Source organism: Girardinichthys multiradiatus, chromosome 23 (genome assembly GCF_021462225.1).
Source record: "Girardinichthys multiradiatus isolate DD_20200921_A chromosome 23, DD_fGirMul_XY1, whole genome shotgun sequence".
Taxonomy (NCBI): Eukaryota; Metazoa; Chordata; class Actinopteri; order Cyprinodontiformes; family Goodeidae; genus Girardinichthys; species Girardinichthys multiradiatus.
This window is the reverse complement of record NC_061815.1, coordinates 19,300,358-19,319,476: the sequence shown is the minus strand read 5'-3', so window position 1 is coordinate 19,319,476 and position 19,119 is coordinate 19,300,358. Positions and strand designations below refer to the sequence as shown.

The 19,119-nt window shown below is 38.8% G+C and overlaps 2 protein-coding genes across 4 annotated transcripts in view; one reads left to right on the top strand and one right to left on the bottom strand.

Moving 5' to 3' along the window:
* Window positions 1-5,534: 5,534 nt before the first annotated feature.
* rmnd5b (required for meiotic nuclear division 5 homolog B) lies at window positions 5,535-14,130 on the top strand. Of its 2 annotated transcripts, none has more exons than XM_047353399.1 (10): window positions 5,535-5,654; window positions 7,544-7,728; window positions 7,852-7,994; window positions 8,073-8,210; window positions 9,803-9,903; window positions 9,988-10,154; window positions 10,444-10,609; window positions 10,838-10,940; window positions 11,028-11,182; window positions 12,294-14,130. In XM_047353399.1, exons 2-10 carry the CDS (start codon window positions 7,590-7,592, stop codon window positions 12,355-12,357), a joined length of 1,176 nt encoding a protein of 391 aa, XP_047209355.1. In that variant the 5' UTR covers window positions 5,535-5,654; window positions 7,544-7,589; the 3' UTR covers window positions 12,358-14,130. The 2 variants fall into 2 exon arrangements, with proteins under 2 accessions (XP_047209355.1, XP_047209354.1); XM_047353398.1 differs by having other exon boundaries at window positions 7,849-7,994.
* A 1,089-nt stretch (window positions 14,131-15,219) lies between these two features.
* The window catches only part of n4bp3 (NEDD4 binding protein 3), a 42,889-nt gene continuing 38,989 nt past the window's right edge, over window positions 15,220-19,119 (bottom strand). For both annotated transcript variants that reach the window (XM_047353396.1, XM_047353397.1), the window contains exons 7-10: window positions 18,957-19,049; window positions 18,636-18,878; window positions 18,123-18,375; window positions 15,220-17,946 (exon numbers count right to left, since the gene is read on the bottom strand). In XM_047353396.1, coding sequence (XP_047209352.1) covers window positions 17,561-17,946; window positions 18,123-18,375; window positions 18,636-18,878; window positions 18,957-19,049 — 975 coding nt within the window. In that variant the 3' untranslated portion in view covers window positions 15,220-17,560. The remainder of the gene's footprint in view (window positions 17,947-18,122; window positions 18,376-18,635; window positions 18,879-18,956; window positions 19,050-19,119) is intronic.

The following is a 19,119-nucleotide window of genomic DNA, read 5'->3' as shown; positions in this document are numbered from 1 at the left end:
GACTCACATTATCAGTGCCAGAAAGACATAGCTTTAGTTCTTTGGCTGGGTGTGCTGGTGAGAAAAGAAAGGGTAAATACTGTGCTCGAAGAATAGCACATTCATTGTTCTCTTTGCCACAGCTTTTAATGGTGTGTTTAACACTGAGGTGCAGTAAATCTAATATTGTGTATACTCATATATGAGCACCTGCTGACGAGTGGCTTTGGAGGGGGGTCAAAGGTTGACACACACCATCCGACATGAAACACTCACTGCTTAGCTGGCAACACTTGCATGGTAAGGTGAACTGATATATTTTAAGCCACTTTTTATGCTACAACGTATGCAAATTGTAATTTTCCAAACTACATAATTCAATAAATTTCCAGTGTAAAATCATGATCTAATGAAGCAACCCCACCCAAAACAGCTCATGATATAATTTTACTGTACCTATCCAGCAGTGCTACAATAGCAAGGCCTGATCAGCTATGCTGAGAGAGTCTAGACATGTATGACGGGGGTGGTTAAATAAGCCCCCTATTCCTAATATAATACCTCATGTCATTACCAATTATTCTCAGGTTATTAAGTCATTGATTAGCAGCTAGTGGAAAATCTCTTTGAACAAAAGGCTCCAGTTTATTATATCTAACTGGGAAATGAACATGCTATTTTTACTGTCCATGATGACCTTCAAAATGTATGCTTAATATAAACTGTCCATGTAGACCTGCTAAATTGTCCTCTAATAACTGTGGAGGTCTACGTTTTGACTTTTGCTGGTGTTCATAGTTACCAAATGTGATATAAAATGTATGATGTATTTTATATTTTCCTAGAAGATCGATCGAGTAATTAGGTTGAAGGTTGAATTCTCACTGCTGTACAGTGTTGGTTTCTGGTTGAAACTTCACATTCTTATTTTAACACAATAGAACATTGAGAAGATCTAACCAGGTCTTACATAAAAGTCGAGATAAACACAATTTTGTAAAATTTCATTCTTAAAATAATATTTTGCTTCATGTTTATTTTAATACAAAACTGACAATCAAGGTGTGAAAAACAGGACTGAAATCTACATGCCCAATACATGAGGCAGTGGCTATCTGCCTCATGTATTTGTTCTAGATCTGGTTCTAGACCAAATTTATCAGGGGGGCCCAGGCGGGGCCGATATTTTTTCAAAGGGGCACAGAGCAGAAGAATGAAACAAAAAAACATGGCAATATTTTATTATTTCATATATTAGGTGAGCCACAGAGCCACTTGCGACTCTGGAGCTGCAGGTTGCAGTCCCCTGAACTAGCAGATGAAAACAGTGATCCTATCTCAATACGGCTGAGCAACACCTTCATTTTTAATTCATTGTTAAAATAAATATGTAAAGGTAAATGTTAGAGTTAGAAAGCTGATAAACACAGACAAGTGTATGAATAAGGGACAGATTAACCAAGTAAGTTTGACTTGCAAGTATGAGATAGTCCTCTGCCGCACAGTGACTTCCTTCTCACACAGAATAAATCCTTGCACCAGCCTTTTATTTACAACTCACATTCTTACAAGCAAAAAGCGGGAATCGGTTCAGCAAATTCTTACGGAGATTAAAACATAAAAAGCAGTCATTCCCATATATGGTATGAGCATGTCATGTCCAGAGAGTGATCCACTCCAGGCCACATTCCTTAAGTTTCCACTCCCTTTGTCCCCACTAAAACCAATCACAGGAATCATCTTCACTATAGTAGAAAGTCAAACATAAACATTGTTTAAACTAAACAATGATAATTTTTATAAATTTTTCCAACAGTAAAAAATGGAATTGGTCCAAGAGACAGTTTTTGTGCCAGCACATATCATCATAAGAAAATCATTTAGTGTTATGTCTTCAGTACAGGGGCCATAACAGGACTATTTCTACAGGGGCACTGGGCCCTGTTGGCCCCTGTCTAGAACCGCCCATGAAATGAGGTTTTATAACAATAAAACTGTTGAACATAAAAACATCAACCCTGTTTGTTTAGGATATGTGTGCTCTGTATAAGAACATTTTATCAACTTAGATGTAAAGAAATTCAATTCCATTTGAGTCTCTGAGGTAAAAGCCAAGACAGTAGACTTGTTTAAAACCCAGGAGTAAAGAATGATAAACACCTAAGTAATATGGTGTAATTTGTCACTGGCGCAAGCTCAAATACAAAGACATTCCTCAACATGACGGTCAAATAAGATCTCCATAAACACATGTAAACATATCCTGTTGGAATTATAACAACAGTAGAAAAGACATGACTGAGATATTGATGTTCAGTGTCTGGACCTAACAAATTGGAAATACTGCCTGCTACATTGCTTCTGTTTGCTATACGATGAAATCTGTGATTTTCATCATTCATCTAAGACACGTTAACTTGTACTATAGGAATAAGTTACAATGGAAGGATTCTGTCTTGTTAAAGTTTCTTTACATGCGAGGAAAAATATGAACTTAAAATAGCACATATTGTTTTTAAACTTAGTTGTTCCATTAATTTAATTATTATTAAATTATTCTGAAACATTTGTACAGCTTGCATTCTTGATATCAGCTGGAGCTTTAATCATCACTGTTTTCCCTTTTGTTGCTTTTCTTGAATGACTTTTATTTATTTATTATGCAGATTGCTTTAAGCTGTGTTTGTTTAAACTGCTTAAAACTTCAGTTATTTTGAAATCTCCCATATGATACTCTGCTAACTTCAGTGAAAGCAAAAAATGTTAAAAGGTTAGGGCTAAAAATAAAATATTTTTTTACAGGTCCTTCTCAAAATATTAGCATATTGTGATAAAGTTCATTATTTTCCATAATGTCATGATGAAAATTTAACATTCATATATTTTAGATTCATTGCACACTAACTGAAATATTTCAGGTCTTTTATTGTCTTAATACGGATGATTTTGGCATACAGCTCATGAAAACCCAACATTCCTATCTCACAAAATTAGCATATTTCATCCGATCAATAAAAGAAAAGTGTTTTTAATACAAAAAACGTCAACCTTTAAATAATCATGTACAGTTATGCACTCAATACTTGGTCAGGAATCCTTTTGCAGAAATGACTGCTTCAATGCGGCGTGGCATGGAGGCAATCAGCCTGTGGCACTGCTGAGGTCTTATGGAGGCCCAGGATGCTTCGATAGCGGCCTTTAGCTCATCCAGAGTGTTGGGTCTTTAGTCTCTCAACGTTCTCTTCACAATATCCCACAGATTCTCTATGGGGTTCAGGTCAGGAGAGTTGGCAGGCCAATTGAGCACAGTGATACCATGGTCAGTAAACCATTTACCAGTGGTTTTGGCACTGTGAGCAGGTGCCAGGTCGTGCTGAAAAATGAAATCTTCATCTCCATAAAGCTTTTCAGCAGATGGAAGCATGAAGTGCTCCAAAATCTCCTGATAGCTAGCTGCATTGACCCTGTCCTTGATAAAACACAGTGGACCAACACCAGCAGCTGACACGGCACCCCAGACCATCACTGACTGTGGGTACTTGACACTGGACTTCTGGCATTTTGGCATTTCCTTCTTCCCAGTCTTCCTCCAGACTCTGGCACCTTGATTTCCGAATGACATGCAGAATTTGCTTTCATCCGAAAAAAGTACTTTGGACCACTGAGCAACAGTCCAGTGCTGCTTCTCTGTAGCCCAGGTCAAGCGCTTCTGCTGCTGTTTCTGGTTCAAAAGTGGCTTGACCTGTGGAATGCGGCACCTGTAGCCCATTTCCTGCACACACCTGTGCACGGTGGCTCTGGATGTTTCTACTCCAGACTCAGTCCACTGCTTCCGCAGGTCCCCCAAGGTCTGGAATCGGCCCTTCTCCACAATCTTCCTCAGGGTCCGGTCACCTCTTCTCGTTGTGCAGCGTTTTCTGCCACATTTTTCCTTCCCACAGACTTCCCACTGAGGTGCCTTGATACAGCACTCTGGGAACAGCCTATTCGTTCAGAAATTTCTTTCTGTGTCTTACCCTCTTGCTTGAGGTGTCAATAGTGGCCTTCTGGACAGCAGTTAGGTCGGCAGTCTTACCCATGATTGGGGTTTTGAGTGATGAACCAGGCTGGGAGTTTTAAAGGCCTCAGGAATCTTTTGCAGGTGTTTAGAGTTAACTCGTTGATTCAGATGATTAGGTTCATAGCTCGTTTAGAGACCCTTTTAATGATATGCTAATTTTGTGAGATAGGAATTTTGGGTTTTCATGAGCTGTATGCCAAAATCATCCGTATTAAGAGAATAAAAGACCTGAAATATTTCAGTTAGTGTGCAATGAATCTAAAATATATGAATGTTAAATTTTCATCATGACATTATGGAAAATAATGAACTTGATCACAATATGCTAATATTTTGAGAAGGACCTGTATCTCCCTTTTGGTCTTTAATAAAAACTAGTAACCTTGATGATTTATATTCCATTTTTAGGACAATACTAGATGTTTTGCTCATGTCAGTGAAACTGCTGTCTACCCCATCATTACAGGGCAATTGACTCTTTAGGAAATTGAATATGGCAGTAGAGTGTGTTAGTTGGATATTGTCAATGTCAACCTGGTGAAATATTACATCATGTAAAAGCTGTCAAAAATCAAAATGTATTTGATAAACAGCATACAGTCATCTTCAACAATGAAGCGTTTTGCTAGCTGAAGGCCCACCATGTACTCCACTGTCATTGTTCATTTTGTCATAGATATTTCTATGACATGATGGAGAAGTCAACAGTTTTTACTGCATTCTGATAACTTTTCACATATTATAACTGTTTTAAACCTATATAACAAAAAACAGTAAATGCCCTACTGTGCCGTAGTAGAGGTTTGCTACATTGACATTTTGGTGATCATTGGGATCAGCAGTTTTGATCAAAACTTTATACATTTCTGAAGAAGTGCATTAATATGTTAACTTATGTTATTTTTTCTAATCATGAATAGTTTCCTGTTGTCATTATGTGATTTCCTTAATAAAAACCAAATTAGAGCCAAGTAGTTTTTGTTTAAGGTTTCACTAAATATACTGGTAATGTGTTTTATATAGAAAAAGAGGGCAACAATTACCGTTTTAAAGGGAAAAATATTTTACAGTCACTTTGGCATCATCATAATTCTTTCCCTATGGTCTAATACATATTATAATCAAAGGGGCAAAATGTCTCTATAAAAATTTATGTTTTAAAACCCCTGTGCATTAAAACTTTATTTGTTCTAGTTTTGACATATTTTGTTATTTACCTTATTAGGACTCCTCAAGGACTTTAGCTTGACCGACACACATTTCTCACACCCTCTGCTCTATTTAACAGAAAGCACATACAGGTAAAAAAAAAATAAAACCTTTTTCTGTTTTTGGAAATTATGAAGTTCCAAAGATACTAGGTACGAAAAACACAAAATTCAGAATTAAAAGTACAGGCGATCCTGTTTTGTGCTTAAGGGAGAACAGTTTATAGTACGGATTTGATAACAAGCCTAGCTGCCAGTTAATACAGCTTTTGATCAAAATTAGACCTTTATTATGAAATCTGCAACTAACGCAGAATGCGGCGCCGGAAGTTCCGCATTACGACTGCGGATGAAGATAACGGACAAGTGGCTAAGGCTAATGCTTGCTAACTAATTAGCAGGATAGGTGAGTGTTTTTAGCTCAAACCTGTCCTCTCTGTTGATTTGACCTGTTATATGCGTTTTGAGTGTTGTATCGATGCCAAACTATGAAGACCAGCGTGTTGTCATTGTGTTCCCGGGTTGTTTGGGCCTTGTCAGTTGGCAGCAAGCTAACACCGAACAGTAGCGGCGGTTCTACCGTTTGTTTACGTTAGCTCGGCGTCTGGTTATTTTTCTAAGTTGGCCCACAAAATTGAAAAACATGTTTCCTGTGTTGTGGCACTTTAAATACAAATTATTAAATAATTAAGGCTTAATTTGAGATTCGCTATTTTTGTCTATATGTAGCTAAATGTCCGTTCGAGGTTTTGTAGCTGGCTAGCTATTAACCATAGGTGGACATTTTCTGTACTCTGCTTTTATGCCGTGAGCAACAGCAAATATACACCTATCAAGCAAATTTTCATTGAACACATTTCTACATATACACTATATCAGTCGTTAGAATAAAAATCCCAACATAGATGGTAAACCACGGGTAACTTCTTATCCGCTGATTTAATTTCTCTGCTTTTATGTGTTTGTTTCGTTAGTAAACAGAAGGCCGCGGAATGCTCTGGCTCCTTTTAGGATTGTTCGGGCCTTGTTTGCTATCAGCAGTACTACACTAGGTCATACTTTTAAGTTGGGCGGCCCCGGCGATAAAAACAAAAACAACCGACCAATATATATATATATATATATATATATATATGTAACTTTCTTCATGATAAAACATTTAGTGAAAAACAGGACAATGTTCCAGAGCTGTCCTTCCCTGCACCACTGGAAGTCTACAAATATAGTCAAGTCCTCCAGCATATTGCTTAAGTGTATTTGCACATGTTCAACTGTGAGACTTCCAACATTTCCTAATCCAGCATGACACATATATTTAACTATTCAAAAGTAGGAAACAGAGCAGATCTGCTGTAATATATTCTGATTGCTGTTTTCTTATTGTCATTTAACTCCTTGTTCAAAAGTAGCGGTCTAAAGGAAAAGCCAACATGTCTGCATAGAAAACTCGGTTTGCTTTAATTTCCTGTTTAAGGAAAACTATTTAACTCTTCATCTGACATTTTCATTATCAAAAACCTTTCTAATACTAAAAATAAGCTAAGTTTGGGGTTTCTTTATAATTAACAACTACAAAATCCAAGTGTAAAATGTCAACTCTCGTTTTATGGTGCGTTCACTGATTGAAAAAAGGATCAGCTTTTCAGTTTGCGACAGGCTGATAACCGATCATGGCTGGTCAAGTGTAAAATTGTCGGATTCTGGTCACCAGAAGATTCCCTTGTGCAGCTCTAACCTCTGTATGCAAATTCCTTGATCTTGTTTACAAAGACTTGGTATCACAGAAAACCTTTCCGTTGACTGTTTAGCTTGTCATCAGTTATGACCACTGAATAATAATTGTCTTTTTTCTTAGAATTCATTACTTTTTATTATTATTTATTACATTTTTTTTCTGAGAGAACAAACCTGTCAGAGCAGTAAATAAGCCAGAATTGTACAAAAAATATAAACATTTTGCATTTAAGATGGAAAACCTTGTCTGTAAATATGCTCTATCCAGAACTCCTTAAATAGCATAGTTTTACCCTACCTGGTTCAAATTCTGTAAAAAATCTCCTATTAAGCATCTTTTGCTATCCGGTTAATTAATTAATCAAAAAAATAGTCAAAAGATGAATTTATTAGCAAAATAATCGTTAGTTGCAGCCCTAAAAGGAAAGCAGTACCATAGTTCTATATCTAATCTTTTGATTTTTCAGGTAGAATTGTAACTCTTGCACTGAAATTAAAACATACTCCAAACACACAGACTTTGGATTAATTATTTGTGATTCTGTTCCTCTTAAATCCAGGTTTTTTTCCATCGTGTGTGTGTGTGTGTGTGTGTTCCCGCCTCAAGCATGGAACAGTGTGCATGTGTGGAGCGGGAGCTGGAGAAAGTGCTCCATCGTTTTGTAATGTATGGCCACCAGTCTGAGGAGAGGCTAGATGAACTCCTACGCAGTGTCTGTGAGATACGTGCACAACTAGTTGCTTTTGGTGAGGAAAAAAACATTTCTGAGAATCTATAGGTTAAACAGGAAATTCAGTTCTGATTTATCCTTACTCATCATGTATGATATAAACCTGCACTCTGATCTGTTTTCTTTTTCTGTCCAGCAGGAGTACAGGATGCAGACTTATCAGTCCTCTCCCAGAATATGACCCAGTGTTGTAAGAATATCAAAGAAACAGTGCAGATGCTGGCATCCCGACATAAAGACATTCATGGCAGCGTGTCAAAAGTTGGCAAAGCCATCGACAGGGTAAGGAAAGAAAACAGTATTTTCTAAGAATAATGGGTTGGCATACATTTGTTTCAATTTTTCTCAATGCTTCTGTAGAATTTTGATGCTGAGATCAGCGCAGTGGTGGCAGAGACAGTGTGGGATACTGCAGAAAGACAGAAATACTTGAGTGAGTCCATTGTGGAGCACTTGTACCGGCAAGGAATGCTCAGTGTTGCAGAGGACCTTTGCCAGGTAATTGAAAATTTGCAAAACATTGCCTCTGTTGTTGCTTGAAGGTCTTTGAGATGTTTCTTTTATCAAATGATTTAATTAAGAGAAAATATAGTTAAGAGAAAATATAGTTTTCCAATCTGCTGGTTTTCTCCTAATTTTGTTAAAAATCACTTGATTTATTGTTGAAAATAAAGATAGATTTAGGAAGGCCAATGGATTTCTTTAAAGAAAGACGCCGGTAGTGGCACTGTTGTCGCATTACGTTATTTTCAGCTCAGGATACTTTATATCCAGGTCAGGTCACATGTGAGGATAAATCAAAAAATGCTGCAGTGAGCTGCCCTTAAATCTGGAGACAATCTTTAATTTCCTTTTAATAAAAAAAATTTTATAAATCGAGGGTAAAATTCACATGTTTAGTTAAAAACGTTGGTAGATAACCATCTACAGACTACTATAGTTTAAACTGGTACACTGTATAACAAACAGTTACACAGTGGTGTGGCACTGTGTAAGTTACACAGTGCCACACCACTGCCGACAGCGTGTGTGTTTTTGTTTGGCTTCTTTATGTTTTTGCTTTGTTTTCTAAAGGGGGGTCCCGGTCATTTCACTCTTTTCCCATTTCATACATTTTCATTATTGGTTATTCAAAATGTAAACTTCTCCTACCGAGCCGCTTCGAACCAACCATCTGTCTATTTGTACCCACCAGAGGGGCGTTTTGTAACCGCTTTCACAACCAATGATTTATTGTAATTTTCTATAATTTGCTCATAGTTCACTGTAGAAAGTCTGGTTGTTTGACTGCCAGTAAATATTATTTACCAGCAAAAGGTCACATTACTTTGTCTTTAGCCTTTCATAAGAGTCGACTGGCCTGAACAGCAATCAGAATCATAAACAAGTACACTGTAATATAAAGTTTGCGATAAATAAAGTTTAATTCAGAATTTTTAAGAACATTTATCTCCATAATTCATAAAAAAGAAAAAAACTTAGCCAAGAGAAATGAACCTATATGCATAAATAAGTACACGAGTACAGAATAGTTTGCTTATGGGAATGTGATGAACCTGAAGCTGGGGAAGAAAGAGAGATTGTTAATGTTGTTTCTTACGTTTGTTATAACGGGAAACAAATGGGTATTACTGATAATTACCAAATATCCAAGAAAGACGGTTGCTACTGGTCAATATTAAATGAAGTTGTTACTTTTTAATAATTTAATTATAATAAATAGGTTACAAATAATTGATTTTAAGGAAATATGTTCTATTCTATTATTTGTTTAAACTCTGTTTATTTACAGCTGTGTCTGCATTAGTCCAATTTTACAAAAAAAGCATCATCGTTGAGGTAAAAACTAAATTAGAAAATACTTTGTTCTTATGAATTAAAAAAACATAGAAGAAATGCAGTGAACATTACAGCCACCTTAAGGATGCTGCATGAATATGAATGATTTGTGTCAGTTGTTTGCATTATGAAATAACTGCAATAGAATAAAGGTCATTTTGACTAAAAATAATCTAAAGTTAAAAAAAAAGTTCATAAGTTTATTGTGTTTAGTTAATGAGAGTTTTTGTAATAACTTGTGTGTTTTTCAGGAGTCCGGTGTAGTTATCGACATGAGTATGAAGCAGCCTTTTCTGGAGTTAAACAGGATCCTTGAAGCTCTGAGGATGCAGGACCTTAGGCCGGCGTTAGAGTATGGAAACTCCACTCAGATACACAGGTTCCCATCATTCCCCGTTACGTACCTTACTTAACTATGCTGTGTGTGTTCCTCTAGGTGGGCCGTTTCAAATCGCCAGCGTCTTCTGGAACTGAACAGCAGTTTAGAGTTCAAGTTGCACCGTTTGTACTTCATAAGTTTGCTTAGTGGAGGAATCGGCAACCAGATGGAGGCCCTGCAGTATGCCAGGCACTTCCAACCGTTCGCATCCCAACACCAGAGAGGTCTGTGGTACAGCCGCTGGAAGAAAATACGCAGTATTAGCTTTTGCAAGATGTTGTTTTACCTTTTATTTAAACAACTGAAAGTGGCTTTGAAGCCATAAACAGAAACATAAACATGTTTTCTGTTATGGGTTCTATAAAATCAACATGAACCTGTAGATGACACAGTTTCCAAAGTAGTTTAGTTGTTTTTCCTATACTCAATTGGATTTTTGGTGTAATTATATTTTTTTAGTAAAATTAATATATAAATTCCTCTTTTTGGCTATTATCCTCAACTTAATTGCAGATATCCAGATCTTGATGGGCAGCCTGGTCTATCTACGTCATGGTATTGAAAACTCTCCGTATCGCAGTCTGTTGGAGACCAATCAGTGGGCCGAGATCTGTAACATCTTCACCAGGGATGCCTGTGCTCTGCTGGGCCTCTCTGTAGAGTCTCCACTAAGTGTCAGGTTAGTGGCCATCCTAGCACACCTAGATCTCTTTTTTTTCCTTTTAGTAAATTTGAAGTACTGCAGCATTGAAATCTTAGCTGCGTCCTTCTTGCAGCAATAACATTTTAATAGGGTGACAGTAAAGGCAGTGTGTTCTTAGTTTTTTTTTTTTGTGTGTGTGTGTTTAACTATATTGTGTCATTCAAGTTTGTATATTCAAGATTTTATCAATATTTTTCATTTTAGTTTTGCATCAGGATGCATGGCCCTACCGGTGCTGATGAACATCAAACAGGTGATCGAACAGAGACAATGCAGTGGAGTGTGGACGCACAAAGATGAGCTCCCTGTAAGCCCTTCTTTTAATTTTAGTTTATCACCCCCTCTTCATTCTGCGTGAACGTTTAGTTATTTCTCTCTTTGTCTGCACGTGGAGATCGAGATTGACCTGGGGAAGAAGTGCTGGTACCACTCTGTGTTCGCCTGCCCGATTCTTCGGCAGCAGACCTCCGAGAGCAATCCTCCCATGAAGCTCATCTGTGGCCATGTCATCTCCAGAGATGCACTCAACAAACTCACCAATGCTGGGAAGTAAGTTGAAAAGGCCTTTCAAAATAATTATTTGTGCATAATTAGAAGAAAAAGTTTTTATTTTTTAAATAAAAGCAAGAGAAGTGTTGCATGGATTTGTACTATTCTCTCCTCAGTGAGTACATCGTAGAACCACTATTTGCTAGATTTACAGCTTCTAATGAAAATCCTCTTGTTGCATGATGCAGCCTCCCCCATGTTTCTCCTTGGTGACAGCTTGTTCAGGCTGATGTTACTTTCTACCTCACATAGTTTTTTTTTTCCCATAGGCCAATAAGTTCAGTTTTGCTCTCATTTGTCCAGAGCACCTTCTGCCCAAGTCTTCTGTATGGCGGTTTGAAAACAGGCAACTGGTACTCTCCTATGGCTTTTTCTCAACAATAACTTTCCTCTTGCCACTCGTCCATAAAGTCAGTTTTTTTGGAGTTAATCCTACTTGAGCTGCTCTGCTCCTTCAGTGGTTACTATGGACCTCTTGGATGGTTCTCTGATTAATGCCCCCATTGCTCACTCGGCCATTTTTTAAGGTGGATGATCCATGTCTGCAGATGTTTCATTGAACAAGGCTTTGGTGAATGTTCAAAGTTTGAGAACTTTTTTTTATAACCTAACCCTGCTTTAAACTTCTGAACAAGGTTCTCCCTGACCTGTCTGCTGTGTATCTTGGTCTTCATGATGCTGTTTGTTCATTAATGTTATCTAACAAAACCTCAGAGGGCTTCACAGAACAGCTTGATTTGTATTCGGATTAAATTACAGGCAGGTGGACACTGTTCACTTTCTAAGGGACTACTGAGACAGTTTGTTGCAATGGATTTTATTAAGGGGCATCAGAGTTAATGAAACCCCTTTTTCAGATTTGTAAAAAAAAAAAAATAGAAAAACATCAAACTTTTTCCTTCTACCTCACAATTATGCACAACTTGTTGGTTTATTACTTACGATCTCAATAAAATACAATGAATTTTGAGGTTGTAATGTGACAAAATGTGTGAGAGTCCTTCAGGGCGTGAGTATTTTTGCAGGGCATTCTAACTTGCTTGAAAAGATGGTGTGAAGGTCACCACCGAGCAGTAATTAAACATTCTCTTCTGGTTCCCCTCCTCTGCAGGTTGAAATGCCCTTACTGCCCCATGGAGCAGAACCCGTCACATGCCAAGCAGATCTACTTTTGATACCATACACTCTCCTCGTCAAGGATGAAGTTACCTGGAGCTCTTTGAATGTCCAGAACCCTTTGCTCTGGCCCCTGTCCTGTGTCCCTGGCCTCTCGGCCTGTTTATCGTAAGCATTAAGGTTTTATCCCAGTGCTCCTCTGGACGGCCTCGGCAGTCCTGCAACCCACCTCGGACCCTCCAACTTTGCATAGCATACAAGTCCTGCACGGTTGGTTGAACGACAGCTTGTAGTAGAGAGAAGAGCCGATCAGATCGTCTTCACAAAGAAGCTCCTCTGAGAAAGGATCCCTTGTTGAAATTCATTTGCGAATGCCTGCAGAGTTATAGGCTTATCGTAGGTATTACTTTATATTGTTTAGGTTATTTTTTTTTTATTTTTGTCTTTTTGAGTTGGAACAAGCTTTACTTTTTATTTTAAAAGCAGTGGGATAATTATAAATGGGTGTAGTGTTTTGAGTAAATGGTATAGATGGGCAGGGTCTGTATTCTGGACACTGTAAGCTTCTATTACTTATGAGATAACCCACCGAGTAGCAAACTCCACTGAAGGCTTATTATTTCCTGGTAGGGGGGGTAAAAGTGTGGCGATCTCCCTTTAATTGAACTCTTGATGGTGGCTCCTTTTTGTTGTACTAAAGGTCTCACATAGCCTGAAAGCCACTGCTGGTTGATGAGTAAAACAATGAATTCCTCAGCGCGTGGAACAGCTTCCTTGTTTTTGATTTTCCTTCTTTGACTGATTGCACCAGCAAGATTTTCCTCATTTTAGAAGCCATTTGTCTTGTTCTGTGTGTGTATTTAACAAAAGTGACAAAAAGCAAACAAAAAATATACAGTGTACTACTGTGAAACGTGTTCGGTTCCTATTTTTCTTCACCACCACCTCATGTAAAGTAGTTACCTTGCACAGCAACACACTTAATCAGCACTATTGTGTAACTTTAAAGATATAGTGACTCAAAAGCTTGATCGCTTCAGTCTGTGTATCCTAAGCTAGCACGCCATGTGATTTGGAGATGTAAATTGGTGTGATGGTAGCCTTATAGTATGACTCTCGGTGACTGTGGGCTTGTGAAGTTTTACTTGTGGTGGGTGGGTAGGTCTTCTGGTCATTGTGGCTGTTGTTTTATATATATACTCAAGAATGCCTCTGTTTGAGTCAGGACAGCAACAGTAAGATCTTCACATTTCCTCAGGGTTCCTGGTAATAACTCATACAACACCTTACACTTATTATTTAAGATGTACATTTATATAAGGAGTCATATATTACATTTTACAGAGTTGAAGGTAATAGTTGTGGGAGTTTCTGGAGTTTGTACATATTCAGTCTTTCATGTGTCAGGATGCATTTGGAGGAGGTGTGAAGGCAGCTGGATGTACAGCACAGTTTGTGCAGAGCTGATGCAGGTTCCCGACATCCTCCTGGATGTGCTGATGTCACCTCACGGTCCATGTGAGGCAAGTTTTTTCAGCAAACCACTGCACCAGCATCTTTCACCCTAATGATGCACCATTAAATGAACTTTTTGTCTTGTTTTTGTTTTATTTTTTCCCCCTCACTTTGGTTGACAATCATTCGCCTCTTTTTTCAGGGTCCCTCCACATAGAATGCGAGTCTGTTGTATAGTCCTGTCCTCTAATTTTTGCTAAATGTTTTTGCATTTCCAGCGTTTGTGTGTTATGCAACCTTTACTGTAAATATTTATCCGCTAACATGTTTCATATATTTGCATCTGATATTCAAAAATAAACAAAAAATATACTCCAGTCAGTTTTGGAGGACTGCTTCTACAGTGAAATGCTATAAACTACCTTCTTTTTTAATCACCGCTTGGTGGCGCTGGTGCTTCATTTTTAAACTTTTCTTCAAAAATTGTCTTGAAATTTGAGGGATTCGGGACTTCAACTGGAGTAGGACTACTTATGCTGATGAAAAATCTTCGCAAAGATTCGACCATCAGTTTAGTTTTCAGATAAACAGCAGTGATGGAATCCGACACAGCAACACTCCCACAGAGTGAAAAACATGTGAGATAAGAGTCTTTTCTCATCCCACTTCAGCAAATCACTCAGCCTCTCTGGAGCTGTGCAGTTATATTAATCCCCAGTTTATATAATGCTTTAAATGTCGGGCTAAGGGCCACGTGAGTCAGCGGAGCTTGTATCTGTTCAGATTACGACCCTGCATAAAACAAACCTGCATTACCAACCCGCTCATGCTCCTTTCTACTATTTTTATTTGCCCTCACTTCTGTTCTCATCCGCAGCACATTTTATAAAAAAAAAAAAAAAAAGTCTTAAACCTTTATTTCTCCCAAGATTTCTGTGGCATTAGGCTGTTTATTTGCAATAAGAATTAGTTTTTTTTTTGTTTGCCTCAGACAAATGGGATTCTTCAACCTTTCCATTTCAACTGACATTACACCTCTGCACGCACTTTCTACCAGGAGATGCCATGTGAGAAAATGAAGAAATCATCCTCGGTCATTATTTAACCCATTCCTTATAGGGACCAGTGGGCTGCCATTGTGCAGTGCCCAGGGAGCATTCTGGGGCTAAGGGTCTTGCTCAGGGACCCAGAGTGGCAATCTGTGGGATTTGAACCAGGCCCCTTGTGTCCCCTCTGGAATGCAAACCTCCTGTTCTAACCACTAGGCCATCACTCTAAGAAACAACCTGGGACATATCCTCTAAAAGCTACGTTTAGTCCAAAATACTAACAATTATCACCCATAAGCTCCTCTGGACTTTAACAATACTCTAAAGATTAGATTAAACACCCTAACCAGAATCTTAACCCTGATTCCTAGCAGATAAATTCAGACTAACCTCTCCACAAAGAATGCAAAACAAAGGTTAATTTATTCGGTACAGTTTTAATTCCAGTAAATCGACATCACAGTATATTCAAAGATCAACAGACAGCTGGCTTGTGAATATTTCTAATTAAAAGAACATAGTTTGACTTCAGTCATGCATTTGGGAGGACTAATGTAATCATTACTAACAGCTAGCACTTGCTTTTACTGCAATCAGACGATGTGGAAGTCGACAGATTTCAAGGATTTAAGACAACAGTCTCTTTGGAGTACAAATTAAAAGTGCAGGTATGTACAACATTTGTAAATCTCACTTGAAAGGAGACATAATGAGGAAAATATGTTCAAAAGATGTGCACCAGATATATTTTTTTCTCCAAATCAAACTCAGAAACGCAGAGTTTTTACATGAACTCAGCTGAAAGACAAGTACACTGATCCATCTGCACACAGTAACAGGCTCAGAATCACACGTAGAGATGGACCAATCACAGATTTGTCTGGTTTTTGTAAACCTTTGACCACTGATAAAGACTTTTAGACTGTTCCAATTTATTTTAAGAACCATAACTGAATTAGAGATATTCCTGCTGTGAGCGGCCCTAATTTATATTAAGAGCAGAGATAAGGTCCCACTGTTGGTGTAAGAGCAGTGGCTGTAAACCAGGGTTTTACTAATCTAATCATAACTAGTTTTAACTCAGTATTATTCACTAAACCAATGGTTCTCAAACTATTACAAGTCCAACCTCTTGACAGACATTTAAAAATATTGCCACAGGACTTTAACATTATTAATTTGTTGTTTTATAAAAACAAATCCATAAAACCCAATCTTATGCATTAGCACTGCTTGAAGGATGCATTTCAATTCTGTTTTGGCCAAGAAGGTAAAAATTTCAAGCTTGTAATTTGATATTTTAACAGAAAGGTTCCTTGAATCCAACATGGCTGCCATGCATATAAACCTAGTGACAGCCACAGTAACGATTGATTATTTGTACCCCTGAAGACTTAAATGCTATTAAAACTTTCTTGAACACATTGCAGTTTATACTGGGAGTTTGTCGTTTTGGTGCCAGTTAGCACTACATCACGCCTAAATCATTCTTTTATTTTTTGCTTGCAAATAATTATGACAAAGATTGCTTGAGTTCCTCTAAATGAGGCCAAGTACCACATGGTCCTATGTTCTATTACAGAAGTTGAAAAGCTCAAAAGGACACAACCGATCAACTTTGCTAGAATCAATTTGCTCCTTCATCGGTTGAACAAATCGTCCCCAAGGTGACTACGGCAGACGGGCTCGTTTTGCTAAATGAAAAAGTTGAGTATGAAACAACTAAAACTGCAGAAGTAGGAGGTAGAGAAGGAGTGAACTGACAACTCTGATCCTGAAAATAGTTAGAGCCTTTTTCTCTCAGTAACAACTTCCACACTACAGATTGGACATTTTAGTCCAACCAGCCAGTCAAGGTAATTCTGGTCAACAGCAAGTTACTTGGTGCATTTCCAGGGACCTCATTAAATGAAGGCTTTGGTTATGGTCAAGATCTGCCAACGAGTCAACTTGGAAGGAAAACAGTCACCATTAAGCTCATTCAAATAAGTCTTAGGCAGTGCTTTTCCTGTGATTTTACAGTTTGCATTATTCTGCTGAGGATACGTGTGGCGCTGACAAGCTTTGGCGTGAACATGTCCAGAAGGATGTTAAAGGTCCAGTCTTTTGCAGGAAAATGGCAACAATACAATCAAGGTGCAGAAGCAAAGGGGACCAGACAGCATGAAGCATTTTTATACCAGGAAAATACTAAAAATACATGAGAAAATATGAGATAATAGGTACCATTTTAAGATTTAGTTAAGGTTTTCACATTGGCATGTTCTTTTGTTCTAACTAAGCTATTATTTTTTGTTTTTAAGTTTAACCCATCTTTCCTTTACTTTTCTTTTACAAAGTACAAGTTATTTTTTGGTAAATCAAAAAATAATTTGTACTTGAAAGCACATTTCAAACACTTCTGTTGTAAAACGGTGACGAAAAATGTTATGTTCTGGTTATTCTTCATTGCTTTGGGCTCCAATAAGGGTCAAAGGTTTACCAAACTTTTGTTATTTTTCTTTGACCTTTTCTTTAGATCCTTTGTGTGTGCTATCTAAATCACTTCTATCACATGGCACTACACATAAATCCTGCAGGTGAGCATTATCCTTTACAGAATTTTGGTAAATTGTTTAGAATTTTGACCTGGTAAATATTGTTTTTCAGTCTCCAGATTTCTATTTTTGTTTAATTTTTTGGGGGTTTATTCCAGGCAGACTTCATAGGTCCATGCTTTAGGAGAAAACAGTTTGCATTGCAAACAAGTGTGTCACATTCAAATTTCAGATGATTCAATCCTCTCTATCCAAGGCAGACTCGAGGAAGGTGTTTCCTCTGGATTTCCTGCTGCTCTCTCAGCTGTCAGCTCCGGTGCCTCCCTATCCAACGTCCCATCTCTGCTCTCCCCTCCTTCTCCTGTTCCCCTTCCTTCTCGTGTCCCGCCTGCCCTCAGCTGCTGCAGCTCCTTCTCGAGGGCTTCGTTGCGGTGGTACATCTCCAAGTAGCTGGCCTGCAGCTCTTTCTGGTAGCGGATGACCTTATCTTTCTCCGTCTGCCACGTGTGCCTCTCCTCCTCAAAGGCCATGGTCAGGGCCTCGCTCTGGCGTCGCTCCAGTAGCAGCTCTGCACGCAGACGCTCTTCTGTGGGGCCACCAGAGCCTCCTGCAAAGGAAAAGTTCATGCGGATTCAGCTGGAACTCAAAGAAACCACAAATGGAAGATCATGAAAGATACTGGCTTCTGGTAAATGCACCGTACTCCTGACCTGGTTACACAGCTAGAACCTGATTTTGGATCTAAAATTGGAAACATAAAGGTATTATTTGAGCGACAGATACCCGTTGCCCCCACTGATGGACTCTCTTCAGCTTCTTTCATACTTTCCCCGGCTGAGGAACACCTGCCGCGCTGCGTCCCCTGCAGGATGAGCTTCAGAGCATCTATTTGGGCTTCCCTGTTGCGTAGCTCCATCCGTGTTTCCCGTAGCTGTGTCTTCAGCTTGAAGATTTCGCTCAGCTTCTGGGTCACTTCTGCCTGGGAGTCCCTCAGCTGCTGCTTTAGCAACGAGATCTCCCCTGACTTCTGACAAACCTGAGACATACAACAATGGAAAATAAGAGCACTGTTTAAAAGTTTCTGGAAATTGTTTTAATTCAAAAATTGGATCTTGCCTTTCTATGTAATATTAATGAAGCAGGAAAGGATACATGATTTGCATGTAACCTTTAAACCGCAAACAAATCTGTGTGGCACGCATTGTAACACTTCGTATCACCCTGAACACACCATCCTCACTGTGAAACATGGTGCTGGGAGTATTATGCTGCAGGATTGTTTTCTTGCACTCTTACTTCCCACTGTGTCTCCTCCAGTGTCGGACTAGTCGGCTTAGGCACGGCTGTGGCTTCTTGGCTTTTCAGACTGTCGAGCTCCTCCTGCAGGTGATTCTTCTCCTGCTGGGACCTAAACAGCTCCAACTGCAAGCTGCGCTGGGACCGCTGGGCGTGCTGAGAGACCTGACGCAGCTTAGCGGCGTACAGTCGCTTAAGCTCCTCCACCTCCTTCTCCCACAGACGCTGCTTCCCTTCAAAAACCTGCACGTGGCGAGCAGATGGGAGTCAGTACAGAGAAATGACATGATGTTTGGACTGATGGCAGAAAATGAGATTCACCTGAGCGATGGCGCCCTCGCTCTCGTCCAAGTTCCTTTTCACCTGCTTGAGTTCATGCTCTTTCTCCACCAGGCGCTCCTCCAGATCCCGCACCTGGACAAGACAGTAGCATTAGCAGCTTACAGAGCCTTGCACAAATATTTATACCCCTAAAACATTTTCA

What these genes read in the sequence shown, in the direction of transcription:
- rmnd5b (XM_047353398.1), top strand. Translation starts at nt 7,590, where the DNA reads ATGGAACAGTGTGCATGTGTGGAGCGGGAGCTGGAGAAAGTGCTCCAT. An exon ending in TGCACAACTAGTTGCTTTTG is followed by an intron (nt 7,729 to 7,848) that starts GTGAGGAAAAAA and finishes TTTTCTGTCCAG; the next exon opens with CAGGAGTACAGGATGCAGAC. An exon ending in CGCATCCCAACACCAGAGAG is followed by an intron (nt 10,155 to 10,443) that starts GTCTGTGGTACA and finishes ACTTAATTGCAG; the next exon opens with ATATCCAGATCTTGATGGGC.